Source organism: Dendropsophus ebraccatus, chromosome 2 (genome assembly GCF_027789765.1).
Source record: "Dendropsophus ebraccatus isolate aDenEbr1 chromosome 2, aDenEbr1.pat, whole genome shotgun sequence".
NCBI classification, from domain to species: Eukaryota; Metazoa; Chordata; class Amphibia; order Anura; family Hylidae; genus Dendropsophus; species Dendropsophus ebraccatus.
Window position 1 is genome coordinate 65875074 of NC_091455.1, and position 17085 is coordinate 65892158.

Here is a 17085-nt window from a genome sequence, read left to right on the forward strand (position 1 = left end):
CAGAGCTGACTGGTAGTGCCAGCCGCCAGTCAGCACGTCACAATGATCACCACTTTAGCCGATCATCCGGGGGAGGTGAAGCCCTGGTTGCAGCAATAACTAGAAGCGCTTTGCCGACACGCCCCTAACAACCAGCCGGGACGGTCGTCAGGAACGCCGTCAGCATTACTAGGAGGCCGAGCACTACCAGGAGTTCGGCTGGACGCAGTGCTGGGAGCTGTGTGTGGTGGCCGGCTCCTGACAATAGCCTATTGGAGGGGTTATTTATCAGTTTGTGGGGTAATAACACCAGGCTGACTTTTTGCCCCATATCAAAGTATGACAGTGTGCTAACTAAAAATGTGCCTGTTTAGTAAGCTTAGTAATCTGCCCCTAGCCCATAACCCTAGTGTGTGGTCTTCATAGAGAAAGTAAAATCTGTTTGTTCGTCAGAGATTTTTATGAAGATGTATTATAGGGAAAATCCCCTAGAACTTATGAATGTATGGCAGCTGTTAGGAGCTTGTCTGTTAACAGTGTTGACTGACTCTAGTGGCAACCAACAGAATTATAAGTACAGCTCCTGAGTATAAGTAATAAGTAGTGCAGGAAAAGTAATTCAAATGAATCAAATATTATATGGGAAGTGCAAGCCAATGTATCAAAACCATAGTGGTCCTGAATAGCAGTGAGCTATTAAGTCTCTTTATTATATTGCATGGAGCATACTGTTACGGTGTCAAATAAAGATGCTTTTATGTATTGCTATAATATTCCAACTCATTGGCTTCGGTTTCTGCTACAGGTTAGGCACGTGGGCCATAATGTGTGATGAATGTACATTCACATGCATTTCCTTTATTGTATTTCACATGAACCTTGGAAGGATAATCTTTTCCGCATCGACATGATAGCAGAGACATATGTTTGAATATCATTTGTTTTTCTTTCTTCCACAGTCTAGCACATCTTCTGTGTCTCATTTCAGCATTACTCTTAGTCTGACTAACATGCCTACATTTATGCATATTTATCATTGAATAATATAAGAGAATGAGTTATCTCCCCCTCTCAGGGATGGGAGATTGGGCTGCGTCTATCTTTTTCTATCTAATATTCATGTGCATTGTTAGAAAACTTGGATACATATAAACTCTAGAGAGAGGGTTACATTTGTAGGTTTAGATTGAAAATTACAAATCTGTATCCAGCATATGTACTATGCATATATCTTGTCCCCCTTTTTTTAAAAGCACAAGCAGGATAAGCTTTCATTTACTCTCCTGGTCCAATCTGGCCTTCTCCACTGCTAAAGTGTGGCCCATGGTTGTACCTAAAGCAGGCGGGGCAGAGAAGCTCCAGCTCCACCATGAAATCTCCTTGTCTCATTGCAGAGTGTAGCTTCCCTATCACAACCTTACCTACTGTTTCTGTGCTTTATGGTGCCAATATTAGGTGACAGTGGATTTAGGAAGGTGGGTTGCTCTCTTTAATGGATAATAGATGAGGCTAGTGGGCGTCAGTGTACTTGTCACTTGCTTGGGTGCTGGTCATCAGGTAGGAATATATGGGACCTATTATAACATACTGTAAGTACTATGGTATATATTAGTTGTACTAAACTGTAATACTGGTTATATACCCATGTAGAGGGTTATGTGACATATACACAGGTGATATGCTGTAGGAATAGAAACATCCATCAGTCGCCTCCTTATTGCTGTCTTTGAGCACCGCTTATAGATATAAGCTATATGTATCTGATAACACATGAAAGACATTGTTTCCAAATTACCACCTTAAACGTGAAATGATCTGAACTGTATATAGACACCATCAAGGCCTGCTTCTGCCAACACGTTATTTCATCTTTAGTTACAAATAGAGAAAGCAAAGCAATCCAGCTTAGTGGAAATGACAGCTTGATGAGGCAGATACCATTACGTTTACAACATTTGTGTCATGTGCGCGACGGTAGTTAAAGGAACATATTGGTGGATGGGCTATTAAACTGTTTTGCCAAGTGCTTACAGTGAGATTAACTACTTCTCTCCATCGCCAACAGTTAATATTATTATAAATAGGTGTCTTTTGGCAGAGATCGCTAAATGATTAAGAAGTTGATGTTGTTCTAAATGTCATTTTTTAAGTGAAGAACTCCTCCGTACTGATGTCGTCTGCATAATATGAACCTTCCATTTATACCTATGAAAATGTTCCTAAATCATGAATACATTCTGCCATTGATACGTCCTAAAGCTTTTTAGGAGTACATTTCGCAGTCTCTATAGCGGTGTCTACACTGACATATAATGTTTTTGTAGGTTACTATACCTTCCAGGATAATATTTTAATCATGTAATAAAGTACATTAATTTTTTTTCACTGCAAGCCACCGGCTCTAAATGACAGTCGGGATCCTGTGTATTTTTTTTAACCAACTATGTTATTATGTATGATCTTACTCCAAGGGCTGGGATAGGAGATAACCCTGATCCTTTCCATCTAACAACTGCAGAATCTAGGAAGATGAAAAAGAGTAAGGTTTCTTGCTCTCTGACACCATCAATACCCCGCCAGCACAATTTTCTACCCATAGATTGCTATGGTAGCTGATGGTCTGAGAAAGCACCTCATGGCTAGATGCTCACATGCTTATTAGGCTATGGTTGACACAGCGTTTTTGCTGCCCATTTACTGGATCCATTTTTGAATGTTTACTTTTAACATACAGAAAAACAAGGTCAGCCACATTCTACGTACGCTAAAAATGTTTTGAAAAACCGCCCTGTTTTCATCTTCTTTTTTTTTTTAGAATGTAAGTTAATGGAAAATGGATGGCATACAACATTTGTTTTTACTGTCCATTTTTGCACTTTTCCCCCCATAGAATGGACAGCAAAAAAACGCAGTGTGAACCTAGACCTATGAGCAGGTGATGGGAGTAGTAGTTCAGTGTATATTGTTCAGTGCGGCAGATCCAATGATGGAGATCGGCCCTGGTACTATTCCCCCATCATCTGCTCATACTATGAGCAGATGATGGGGGAATAGTACCGCGTATATGTGGCGGCAGCAGCACCGAGCAGGGAGGGAGGGGGGAGGTAGATGCACCAGCACATCTCTCCCTCCCTGCTCGGTGCCCTGCAAATGTACTGATTGAATACATTTATGCAATACTTTGGGGAGCAAGGACACTTGCTCCCCAAAGTATTCCATAAATGTATTCATTCAACAAAGCACACTGTACATAACATTAGTTTACATAGACATCCATAGACACAATAAAGTCCCATAGACTTCTACATATAGAGGGCCCCCGCTGGACACTCTATAGGAATTACACCGTTTGTCATGACGTCACTGTTTCTGAGAGAATTCTAACACTCCATGATCTACTAAATTAAGGGAAATAGCCCTATATGTTGTTATTGTTATGTTTTGCTCTAATGTGTAATGTGTTTTGGGATTGTTTAATATTATTTATGTAATTTCTATTTTTTATAGATGAAGGTCTGAACCACGAGTGCAAGCTCTGCAGCCAATCATTTGACTCGCCAGCAAAGCTCCAGTGTCATCTTATTGAGCACAGCTTTGAAGGAATGGGAGGCACATTTAAATGCCCTGTCTGTTTTACAGGTAAATCTTACTGGAATTTGTGCACTTTGTAGACCACATACTTATAGACCTAAAATCCTAAAAGTCCTAAAATAAAAGAAAGTAACTAGCCATTGAACAGGACAACATCATTAGATGCAGAGCAGCCTCTTAAAGATGTCCCTTTTAAACCCTGAGGCTATGTTCACACGTTTTTTCAGCTCTGTTTAAAATGATGTCCATAATTTTGAGTCTAAAATAACGGACGTCATTTAGCACCCTAGCCTCCCCTTAGTGCAATGACTGGTGTTTATACATTATTCTAGTTTGGGTTACTAATTGCCCTTTGGGTGTGGCTTAATTAAAGAGTCTATTGAATTTAATAGTAAAAACAGAGAAAGAACGGTGGATAAACAAAAACTGTGTGTGAACAACTAATGAAAAATGTCCACGGTTTGATCATGTTCATTATTTTGATGTCCACGGTAAAAACTTCCATTATTTAATGCATTGTGCGCATTGGACGTCCGTCTTTCTATTGACTTCAATGCATTGCTATTACAGTCAGTTAAATCGCGGCAAAAATGGATGTTATTTTAAATACCAAAATTGGCAGCCTTTTCTCTATTTTTAACGTTGTGTGAACATAGCCTAAGGGGATGGGGATCATATGACTAGACAATGCAAAAGGCAATGTGATGCAGTGGTTGCGCGATCAGGAATCGCTGTGTAGCCCCAGCCTTAAACCAGACATGTCACTGAACTTCAAAGGGACATTCATAAAATATTTTATCCATCAATGTTTTACATCAGTAATATGTCAAAAAAAGTATACTGATGTATACCATGTCATGTTTTTGACATCAAGGGGGAGATTTTTCAAACATAGTGTAAAGTGAAACTGGCTCAGTTGCCCCTAGCAACCAATCAGATTCCATCTTCCATTTTTCAAAAAATCTGTGAGGAATAAAAAATGGAATCTGATTGGTTGCTAGGGGCAACTGAGACAGTTTAACTTCACACCATGTTTGATAAATCTCCCCCCAAGCGAATACATTTAGTCTATTTTTCAAATGAATAAGGGGGAGGGGGGATACACACCATTTCTGTCTTGTATTATAATGCGCCATTCATATGCACCCAAAAATTGTCTTACAATACTATCTTTTGGCGGGAGCAAGGGATTATCAATAATTCCTAGCGCCCATCCAATCAGCTGCAAACCCCACTGAGATGTCAGCAAGCCCCCCCCCCCCACCCTCTATATAAGGTGATTGGCTTCCTGGAGGCGGCCAGTCGGCTGTGTATAGTGGAGAGCAGGTTGCAGCAGGAAGCTAGAGCAGGGAGAGAAACAGAGAGAGATAGGGACAGAGAGGAGAGGAGGGTGTATTGTGGGTGGTTTTCTGTGGGAGCAGTGAAGCCATTGTCCAGTATACCAAGTAACTGGGTGACTGTTGTTCATTATACCAAGTCACTGGGTGCTGGCTGTGCATTATATCAAGTCACTGAGTGCGGGGTGTTCATTATACAAAGTCACTGGGTGCTGGGTGTGCATTATACCAAGTCACTGGGTGCTGGGTGTGCATTATACCAAGTCACTGAGTGCGGGGTGTGCATTATACCAAGTCACTGAGTGCGGGGTGTGCATTATACAAAGTCACTGGGTGCGGGATTTGCATTATACCAAGTCACTGGGTGCTGGGTGTGCATTATACCAAGTCACTGGGTGCTGGGTGTGCATTATACCAAGTCACTGGGTGCTGGCTGTGCATTACACCAAGTCACTGGGTGCTGGCTGTGCATTATACAAAGTCACTGGGTGCGGGATTTGCATTATACCAAGTCACTGGGTGCTGGGTGTGCATTATACCAAGTCACTGGGTGCTGGTTGTGCATTATACCAAGTCACTGGGTGCTGGGTGTGCAGTATACCAAGTCACTGGGTGCTGGGTGTGCATTATACCAAGTCACTGGGTGCTAGGTGTGCATTATACCAAGTCACTGGGTGCTGGGTGTGCAATATACCAAGTCACTGGGTGCTGGGTGTGCATTATACCAAGTCACTGGGTTCTGGGTGTGCATTATACTAAGTCACAGTGAACACGGTGTCCATTTTAATACCTCACTGGGTGTTTATTTACCAACGTCCACTGCTGTCCTGGGAAAACATTGATATTACACCGCTGATCCACCAATGTCCACTACATTCCATGGCGGAAATTGAATGATTAACAGGCTGATTGACATTTTTTTTTAATTTACATTTTCCAATTTAGTCACAGTCACAGCAACAGCTGTTGAAAAAATTGCTACTCTGTAATAGTCCCACTAAAGTAGCTACTATAGTTTGCCTGTTTTAATAAAAAATATGTTTGTATGCGATTCGCAAATATTCACAAATCTCTAATCACAGTCCCCCCCAACTGTCTCCTGCAGCTTCCGGTCATGACATCATGACCCGGGCTCATCCAGTATGTGACTGGGGCAGGACGACTCTGCAGACTTCCCATTTAAAGGGGTTGTCCAGGGAGCACAATATGGCTGAATCCCTCTGCACTTAAACACCCCCCCTTCCCATTCAGTCTATGCTGCGAGATCTAGACAAAAGGACATAAATAGTTAATGACATATATAGATAAGTAGATGTATATAGTATGTCCTCTTATATTTTTTGCTATCTTACACAAGGATAATATTGACGTGGTAAATACAAATAAAGCTGGGCTACATTTTCCACGACATGAATATACAATGAATAAGGCCTCATACAAATGGCTGTATCATAGCTTCTTGCAAACTTCCAGGTTTCATACAGGGGCATAAAACAGGATAAGGAACTCTTCTTCATCCTCCTTTAGCAGAACCAGCTCTGCTACATCTGTTGAAAGACAAAATCTAAACTATTCCTAATAAATATTAGTATTATACATCTATATATATTTGTGAATTGTTTTGTGTTTGTATTCACTATAACCTGTGAGTATATTCAACCTAAACAAAACTGGAAGAACAGAATGACTAAAACAACAATTTATTGGCTCATTTTAACACATAAAGTGATGCAAGTGTCACCCTTCATTACGGTTATTATTGCCTCTTGAAGTTTGCCAGCGGAAAGAGGTGCTCAGAGAGCGACATCTAGTGTTAGACCTGGCACTAACATGTCTCTTTCTAATAGCAGAGAAGCAAAGAATAAAATAATTCCGAGAAGAAATGAGCTGTAGATTCTATTACTACACCATGTATGAGAAAAGCTGCGGATAAGACAGAGCCTGCCCTCAGCAAACTTCATTTCTATTTTTTTTCCTTCTCCGCCTAAGAAAAGCCTATTGTGAGCCCACTAGGTGGACAGTCTACATATCCTGCAGTAATAAAGGCAATCGTCTCTGTGTGTAGAATGTTCTCAAAAGAATCCTGCAGCTATCTCTAGTGGCTACTACACACCCTCCTGAAATTCTTCCGTCTGCATAGGAGTAATGCCTTCAATCCAATATGTCAATTCTTTAATACTGCAGAGGGCTCGAAATCCTTTGGTGAAATCGATTTTTCTATTGACAGCACTTGTAATGCTCTAATAAGCTACTGAGGGGCTTATTGTACAGGTTCTAGTGCGCTGCTGATGTAATGTCTTATGTGTTTTTAAATGCTTTATTTTACTGTAAATGCATTGAGAATTATTATTTGATTTTTTTTTTGCCGTTGTTATAGTGTTTACAGATGCTGCTGCTAAGTTATAAAACCTGAGAGCCTCCTAAGCCTCTCCTTCCCTTCAATGTGTTTTTTCTTTTTTCATTTTTATAGACTTTGGTCTTCCTTCTCTAAATGAACTGAGTGGTATTAGCTTTGCCTTTTATTTAGCATATAGCACATGCTGGTATTTTTCTTAATATTTGAATATTTGGCCAAGGTCATGGGTTCCTCGCCACGCCGCAAAACTTCCTGCCACTTACTTTGGCTCTTTGGACGTATTTTTTATTTTTGCATTTTTGTTTTTCCTCCTCCCATTCTAAGAGCCATAATGCTTTCCATCTATAGCGTCATATAAGGGCTATAAGGGCAGAGACACTTTGGCTGCTATGAATAGTAAGTAAAGAAGTAACCAATTGGCAACCCACAATCTTACTGTGTAGGTGTAGATTGAAACCTGTCATACATTTAAATTCCACAATCGCTATTGATCACAAACTGCATTTAAATAGTTAAATGACTGACACCAGTGGAATTGATGGTGTCAGTCAGTAGCAGTGGTTGCCTCCTGCACATAGCATCAGACTCCCTCTGTGTATGTAGTGGGCTCATCTCCTGAGCCTTCTCCATACACCCCTTCCCCTGCTTAGTTAACTTGAGGAATTTTAAACACACTTCAGTTAATAACAGCATTGTGATACTGCAGTGATTTGTCATAAATTACATATGATTTTACCATAAGGTGATTGGCTGTGTACCGCACTACTGCTGTTGCGTGTGAACCTGCCTTGTTGACATTGGGGTGATTTGGGGAAGGTTAACTCAGATTACCAACTGGTTATTTTTCTAGAACTTAAATTTTAAACCTCATCTTGTAGCCAGAGTAGGGAACAAAAGGCGTCTCTCGCTCTGAAGAGTAGACAAGAAATCACATTATTAGGATGTTGCAAAAAGGAAAATCCTAGAATTCATTGCAGCACAGCTATAAGATCCATAGTAAAACCCTTGCAGCTTTGCTTACATGTTTCAGTCGAAGACCTTTAATCTGGCATCATGTAAGCCAAGCTGCATGGATTTGTTTTGGATCTTTATATTTTACTGCAGTAAAGCGCCGGGTTTTATTCTTTACCACTTCATTGTACTAGAATGGTTGTCTTTTCTTATTCACTTCTATTGGAAACTGATCTGTTCCCCATCTGCGCAATGGTGTGCACATTCAGGTGACATGAAGTAGTGAGCTGACTCTCCTTTTTTTTTCCTTTGCATCTATCGCTCTGAAGGACCAGGCACATCCGTCCATTACACAGACAGCGCATTGATTTCAGAGAGCACCGTGTAATGCTTTATTTCAACTATGGAGGTTCTGCAAAGATATCGAACACTTGCTGCCAGGTTACTCCACAAATTACAGCTGATCAATGGAAGACCCAACAGCTTGTAACCAGCATATTGACGTATTGCCCAAAATGAACAACCACTTTAAGCTGAAAGACAAGTTCAATAGATGTCCTAACCATGAAGGCCATAGGTGTCATTTATAAATGTAATATGTGTAGGCCTTTAGAGCATGCCTAAGGGGATCCAAAACAATATCTTCAAAGCCAAAGGGGCAGACAGTGCCGTGGGTTCTTTTGTAGACACAAACTTTGTTGTGACTGACCTTATGACTGGTGCAGCATATCTCCGCGACTGGAAGGACACAGCTCTCCTTCACTATGAGCCGTCTCTGTGGGGTTAGCTGGGGATTTGATTTCATAGTGCGATGTGTCATGTCAGCTCTGGAGACAAAGATATCAAACACTTCACAAACTATAGATGAGCGATGGGAAAACCTTGTTTCCAGCACATTGATGGCAAACACTTATAATGAAATTAGGCGTAACTGCAGCACGACACAATCTTTCGAGAAAGAGGCCAAAGCACTCCAAAAGAGATTCAAGGAGAGGGGATATCCTAACCGCACTCTCTCACAGGCATATCAGACAGCGAAACAGATCGACCGTCAGGATCTTTTGGTACCCAGAAACAAGGACACCCAGGATGGAACTGGGGACCTTAGAATCATAGGGACATATGATAATGCGGCACCACAAGTGAGATCCATCCTAGAAAAAGCATGGCCGATCCTGAGAACAGACCCCCATCTCACCTCGGTAATCCCAAGCCGCCCCCTAGTCACCTACAGAAGAGGACGAAATTTAGGTGACTTCATCACCAACAGCCACTATGTCCCTCCGGTCTCTAAACCTACTACCTGGCTCGACACCCATGTAACCGGCACCTACAGGTGTGGCAACTGCAAAGCATGTCGCTACATATCAGTGTCAAAGACATTCTGCTCTGCTTCCAATCCTACAATCTACAAAAGTAGGTTTTTCGCAAACTGCAAAACCGAATGTGTTATCTATTTAGCCACATGTGAATGTCCGAAGTCCTACGTGGGAAAAACCAAAAGGGAGTTCAGACGTAGAATCCTGGAGCACATCGGCGACATTGAACACTCACGGCCTAAACCAGTATCGACTCACATGCGGACAGTGCACCCCAAAACCCCCTTCAACATCACGTTCAAGGCCATTGAAATAATAAAACCAGATGTTCGGAGAGGGGATTATGATAATAAACTCCTGAGAAAAGAAACTGAGTGGATCTACCGCTTAAAGACCCTGGAACCAAGTGGTCTAAATGACCAGATCCTGTTTACACACTTTATCTAAGGAAATTCACCTCTTTTCACTACAACCCTGGAGAATTATTCAAGATGACAGTCCCCAACTGTTTACCCCGACACAACACCCTCTGTGTTAAGGTACCTCCACTCCTCCTGTGCCCTACCCTCTCTACCTAGTCCTAATAATAATACTTTGTTTTCCAACCTATATATGATCTCATGATCGCCTGACCATATTTATCCTTATTACATCATGTTAGCAACATCATGTCTTAACACAACTAGTCTCATCGATACTGGTTGTGCATCCTACGTATCCATCCCTCTCCCGTCCCCCTCCCCCCTTCCTTCCCTCTTCTCCTGCTTCACTACCATCTCCCCTTTTGTCCTAATCTTGTTAGCCCTGTAGCATATTTAATATTCGTTTGCACGGTCTATCCACAATTAATCATGCCTCAACATTTCTTAGCCACTCCATACATCTTCTACAGCATGCCAGATTTACAGATCCAATCCTGTTTTTTTGATCCCCATTTCCCTGCATCCATGCCCTTATCGCACACTAAGGGCACTCTAGGAGTATGGGCAAGTATCTTCAATCCCCGCACCGCGCATGCGCGGACTCGGCGGGGATACGACGCGCTGACGTCATCGCGTCAGCGCGCCACCTCCACGCCCACACAGCCCTGCGCCCTTAAGGACACGCCGGCTGACGGTCCCATCAGACGCACATTGGCTGTCAGAAGCACCACAGCGGCACCCCCCTCTGCATCAGAACGTAAGTGCTACTGTTTCCCTCCTCACAATCTGCCCCAGGACTTCCTTTATATGAGGTTTTGATGGTAAACATGTATTTACATCCAGGAGGGTTTCCACGTGCCCGGGCTGCCCATCTCTTTACTATCTTGGAGGGACATTGACTCACCCACTTCTCAAGTCCTTTTTATTGCCCTGGCTTATCTATGTGATATACCCTCTCACCACCCCCACCCCCTCTCACAGATGTCTCTCTTTTCTTGCTTGTAACATCCCTAAGATGTTGTGCTGTCTCTGTAAGTCATTCATTTGTGAACTTGTCTGACGAAGGGATCTTTTGAATTCTGAAAGCTCACAATTCTAACAATTTTTTGTTAGTGTCACTCCTAAAATACTTTGATCGCAAGTATCTACCACGATATACATGCTTGACAAACAAAGCAAATCCTATTACTATGGAAGTGGTGTAATCAGTTATCCTTAATGCACCACATTTTCATTGGTCCATGCCACATTTGAAAATGGAAAAACGGAACAGACAAACTGAAAAATAGCTTCAAACAAACCACTTCCTATTATGGCCCCAATAACTTCTGATACAAACAGTATTTCTCTTGGCAACACAGTTGTTGCATAGTTGTCACTGTGAGCTTTCTCCATGGTCTTAGCCCACATCCAGGCTAACCCCCATCTAAAAACTTCTAGCCTGGGTTCACATGTCTTTGTTTGGCTGTTCGACAGCTGTCTTTTTGGACGTCCGTCACTTTGAGGTCAAATAACGTCTGTTATTTTGCAATGATGTCCCTGGTTTTAAACTGACGGACCTTATTTGGCCTCAAAATTTCGGATGTCCAAAAAGACGGCCATCAAACAGCCAAAAATTGACATTGTGGGAACCCATTATAAATTATTTGGAGCAGGAACATAGTTTACCCATAAATTCTGATGCAAAATGCACATTGAAATATGAGAAAAGAAAGTCTCACACTATCTGTTAGTAAAGAAAGGTATTTGGTTTAAACCTTTTTTTTCTGCCAATTTTAGATGTTTTTGACATTCTGAATATACAGTATTTTCCTGCGTATAAGACTACTATTTAACCCAGGAAAATCTTCTCAAAAGTCAGGGGTCGTCTTATACGCCAGGTGTCATCTTATAGGGTGGGTGCTGAAAAACTTTGGACTGGAGAATCTTTGTTCATCGCATATGGGGGTGGGAGTGCTCAAAAATGGCCACATCCCTGCCGTATGCAGCGACTGTATGAATGGCAGAGCAAGCTGTAGGTGTCCGGGATATGAAAAAAAAAAACAGTAGAGTGGTGCTGTGCCCAGAAAAACACAAATCTTCCATCCATCTGGCCGTCCTTGTATCCTACCGGTATTACTGTACCTCCTTCTCTGCCTCTCAGATCTTATTTAGTGTGCGTTGAAAGAGGGATAGTCTTATACAGTGAGTATATCCCAAACTCTATATTTTAACTGGAAAAGTTGGGGGTCGTCTTATACACCCAGTCGTCTTATATGCCAGAAAATACGGGTATTTTTTTAGTTTGAAAAAGTTGTGTTCTATATCCTGGCGTCACCTTTAGTTTAATGTTACTCAGGTTGAGACTCATCTTTAGAGAATGAAGTAATGTAATGTTTATTTTCTTATGTGATCAGTGGTTCTAGTCTAATGAGAAAATGTGATTAAAATGTATGAGTCACCAAGCAATATACTAATTTTTTCAGCTGGCTTGAAATTAGAATAATTGTAATGTTAAGACTGGAGTCAGCGTCAAATGCCAGCATCCCTAATCAATCTTCTCCTGCCTGCAACGATACATATTCTACACACAAACTTTTTTTTTTAGGTCACAGTGCACCAAGCATCCATCAGAAGTCAGTGCTGCCAACCCAAATTCTGCCTCTGGCATATACAATTTAATTATTAATAGCATGTCTCCCAGGTAAACTGTTACACATTCTTAGGGCCTTGTTTTGTAGTCATTAAAATTGAACATGTTTGTATTATTGAAACCCTTACATTCTCCGTGTAAGCTTAGTTGATCTGAATGTGTCCAAAGAGAACCCAGTGATTTCCCATTTTACTATCCCTGCCCTGGAGTATCTCTGCAGGATACAATTTTGTAACTTTTTATGTAATTGTTCTCATGTTTACTGATGTACTTATTTATTGTGCCTTGTACGGATATATACGTGATCCTGAATTTTAAACTGACCTACCATTGTGATTAATGTGAAGAAAAATTCAAAATAAGTCTTTTACACATTATGCTCTTAAAGGAGTAATCCTATTTTTTAAAGTGATAGTATATTGAGTGGATATGCTATCTCTTTATAATCAATTTGGGCCCTAAGTTTAGGACCTTTGAGACTCTTTTAAGGTGTTTGTGGGATTTCTTGGCAGAATACTGTATATAGGAAATAGATATACATGAATGCTACAACAGATCATGTGTTTTTACCCCTGGGAAGCCCTTAGGATTTTTTCAGACAGGCAAAATCTGGATGTTTTTTAGAACAGAAACTACGACAGCTTTAATGTAAAAAACCTTGCGGTGTTACTTAAAAAGAAAAAAAAAATTCTGTTCCCGTTGACTTTAATTGAGAATAGGAAACCACTTCATTCCACACATTTATCAATAGAAGCGTCAGGGTTGTCCCCCTGCAGTGATCACAACTTAGAGAAATCTGGGGTGCAGCACTTTACTCAGGCACATGTAAACAAACCTTACATTCATTCTTTCCCCAATGTATATTTTGTCCCTAGCAGTATATTCTGGCTATAATATAAAACAACTTTAAAACGACTCTGTACCCACAATCTGTCCCCCCCAAACCACTTTTACCTTCGGATAGCTGCTTTTAATCCAAGATTTCTCCTGGGGTCCGTTCGGCAGGTGATGCAGTTATTGTCCTAAAAGACAACTTTTAAACTTGCAGCCCCGTGCCCTACGGGAGTATCTGTGCCCTAACTTTGCACCACCCCTCCGTCCCTCCTCCCCACCCTTTTCACCATTAGGAATGACTCTGAAACATTTACTCCTGTCTGAACATTGCACAGCTGCTTAACGATCCAGCCCATGTGCCAGACTGATACAGGTGGGGAATAGGAGACAATCTGCCTGGAGCATTCCTAATGATGATGAGGACGGGGAGGAAGGACAGAGAGGTTGTGCCAGCCTAATGCATACACAATCTAGGCCACGCCCGTTGGACACGGGGCTGCCAGTTTAAAAGTTATTTTTTAGGACAATAACTGCATCACCTGCCGAAAGGACTGCAGGACAGATCTTGGATTAAAAGCAGCTACCCGAAGATACAAGCGGTTTTAGGGGGTCAAATTGTGGGTACAGAGTCACTTTAAACAGGTGAAAACCATTGGGCTCTGCCTACTTTAATGTGTCACTGTTGTTTACATTTTTTTGGCAGAAATCAATAGTACAGGCGATTTTAAGAAACTTTGTAATTGGGTTTATTAGCCGAAAAATGCATTTTTATCATGAAAAAGCAGTTTAAAGCCCCTCTGTCTTCATGGTTTTCCTATGGAGAGGGGAGGGGTGGAGGGAGATAAGGCACCAAAACGGGACAAAAAAGAGTTAATTTACAGCTACATCACCGGGCTATCTCCTCTGAAGTCAGCACTAACCTCTTTGACCTCTGAATACCAGCTTTCATACAGCTCCCACTGTGTAATCCTTTGTTCTCTGCTCTCTGCTGGTGACTAATCTCCCTCCCCTCTCCAAAGGTTAGACAGGGCTCAACTGGTGTAAAAGAGTCGAGATTTCCTGATAATGAGCAGTGAATGAGAGAGGAGGGGGGGACCTGGGGAAAGTCTTTTTGAATGCAGATAGGGGCATATTTGCCTAATAAACCCAATTACAAAGTGACACTTAAAAAGTTCAAGTTTGAGCTAATAAAAGACCCTTACAAGAACAGCATAACTTGTTGACACCACTCATGATCATGCTCCATAGTGATGTATGCCTAGTGAGATAACTCCACCCCCAAAAAGCGGATCACATGTGGTATATAATTCAGTGAATATTACTACACTCCCAGCTTTGTGTCAATCATTCTTAGGCTGAGTTTACACATTGTCTTTTTTTGGTCGTTCGATGTCCGTCATTTTGAGGCCTTATAGTCTATATATTATAATCTGGATTACCACTATGGTTATGTATCGCACATGAGTAATAGATGCAATCTGAGTTTACTCTCCATAAAGTGATCACATTTTATTGTTTAATATTGTAATGATAAATCATTATGTGTATACAGTATCCAATAAATATCTCTTTCTCTTCTAGTATTTGTTCAAGCAAACAAGCTGCAACAGCATATTTTTTCGGCTCATGGACAAGAGGACAAGATCTATGACTGCACACAATGCCCACAGAAATTCTTTTTTCAGACTGAGCTGCAGGTAATGTGTTTGTCGTGTAAGATGAGCAATGCAAACCAATACCCAGGAGTATTTTGGAATCCTGTTTTTATTCTTTGTGATACATATTGTATTCTTATTCTGCTCACGTAAGAATGAATTGTTCTTAAATATGCTATTCCCATATGTGTATTTCCTCATGGTTACATACACAGTGATAGTGAAGTAGGCCTATATAACATTAACATCCTCACTGTCCCTATAACATTCTCAAAGTATAGTTACACTTACATCGCAGTATTTATTCTCCTGTTAGTATGGTATTTTTTTTTTTTGTTTTGTTTTGGAGTTTTTTGTACATAAGCGACTATGGGTGATGTTTGTTATCTTTTGAATGTTGGCATATATTGCATTGCACAGTGTAAAAGGAGCCCTCAGTATTTATATCATGTCTTAGGTTAGAATCATGTGTTAAATTATTGTCTCTTATGTGACTATATAGGCCTAGAGAATGAATAGAGCACTGGCTGTGCACTCTGTTCTTGTGATTGGCCCCACCAGTCAGACACTTAATCAGCTGGTCAATCCTTATCATGTGAATAGGGCATAATGTTTAAAAATATTTCTTTTAAGCATACCTGTCACAAAAACTGACTTTTGACGTGTCAACAGACATGTCAAAAGTTATTGATCAGAGTGGGTCTCACTGCTGACACCCGCTCTGATTAAGAAATATAGCCGGGGAAAGATCTGCGATGCAATCCCCAGCCAGCAGTGCAGTCTATCAAAATTCCCCATTAAAGTTTATGGGACATTTTGACAATCTGTGCCGCCGGCCGGGAAGTGGGTCACAGTGCCGCAATCTTTCCCCGGCTAAGATCAGAGTGGGTGTCAGCAGAGAGACCCACTCACATGTCAAAAGTTACTTTTCGGGACAGTGCCCATTTAACTTGTATTCATTGCTTGGCATATAACAGTCTAATATTTTTGGTCACCTGCTCTAGAAATACCTTTTTTGTTAGTTTTTATAGTAATGATGCCAGCAATTACTATAGCTTTCAAATGAAAAAGATTTGTTAATTTTTTAACAATTGTTTTCAAGTACAAATACAGTAGTCTGACACCAGAATGCTGTAATTCACATAGCGTATAGATGTAGGGTTAAGAAGGGAATCTGTAGTCAGTAATTAAAGGGGTTGTCCAGTGAAATTTTTTTTTCTTTCAAATCAACTGGTTTCAGAAAGTTAAATAGATTTGTAATTTACTTCTATTTAAAAATCTCAAGTCTTTCCATACTTATAAGCTACTATATATCCTGCAGGAAGTGTTGTTTGTTTACATTCAGAAACAGTGCTCTCTACTGACATCTCTGGCGGAGTCAGGAACTGTCCAGTGCAGCAGCAAGTCCCCATAGAAAACCTCTCCTGCTCAGGACAGTTCCTGACTCCGCCAGAGATGTCAGTAGAGAGCACTGTTTCTGAATGTAAACAAACAACACTTCCTGCAGGATATATAGTAGCTTATAAATATGGGAAGACTTGAGATTTTTAAATAGAAGTAAATTACAAATCTATTTAACTTTCTGATACCAGCTGATTTGAAAGAAAACATTTTTTCGCTGGACAACCCCTTTAAGCTTGAAGGGTTGTCCATGCAGGGAAGTTTTTAGGTATATGCATGGGGATAGGGTGATTAAAAACAGTAACCTGCACTCACCTCCCTTGCTCCCATACCACCATTAGTATTGTATTGCATTGTCCATGCTGTGTGGCTGTTTCTGGGATCAGGGATTGTGACATCACAGGCAATAGGAAGTGAGTTGTATTATACCAGTGGCAACATGGGAGTCAGGCAGGTGAGTGCAGGTTGTTTTTGATATCCCCTTCCCTAGACATACAAGTAAAATCTCCCCTGCAACAACCCCTTTAACTGGTATTAACATGTACCTAAGTTTAATCTACCTACATAAAAAAAAGCATTATGAGAATGTTACTTCTTGTTTAAATTAC

The 17085-nt window shown here is 40.9% G+C and overlaps 1 protein-coding gene across 6 annotated transcripts in view; it reads left to right on the top strand.

Moving 5' to 3' along the window:
- Positions 1-17085, top strand: part of ZNF521 (zinc finger protein 521) — a 277847-nt gene that overhangs the window by 219419 nt on the left and 41343 nt on the right. For all 6 annotated transcript variants that reach the window (XM_069957686.1, XM_069957683.1, XM_069957685.1 and 3 more), the window contains 2 exons: positions 3487-3618; positions 15003-15118. In XM_069957686.1, coding sequence (XP_069813787.1) covers positions 3487-3618; positions 15003-15118 — 248 coding nt within the window. The remainder of the gene's footprint in view (positions 1-3486; positions 3619-15002; positions 15119-17085) is intronic.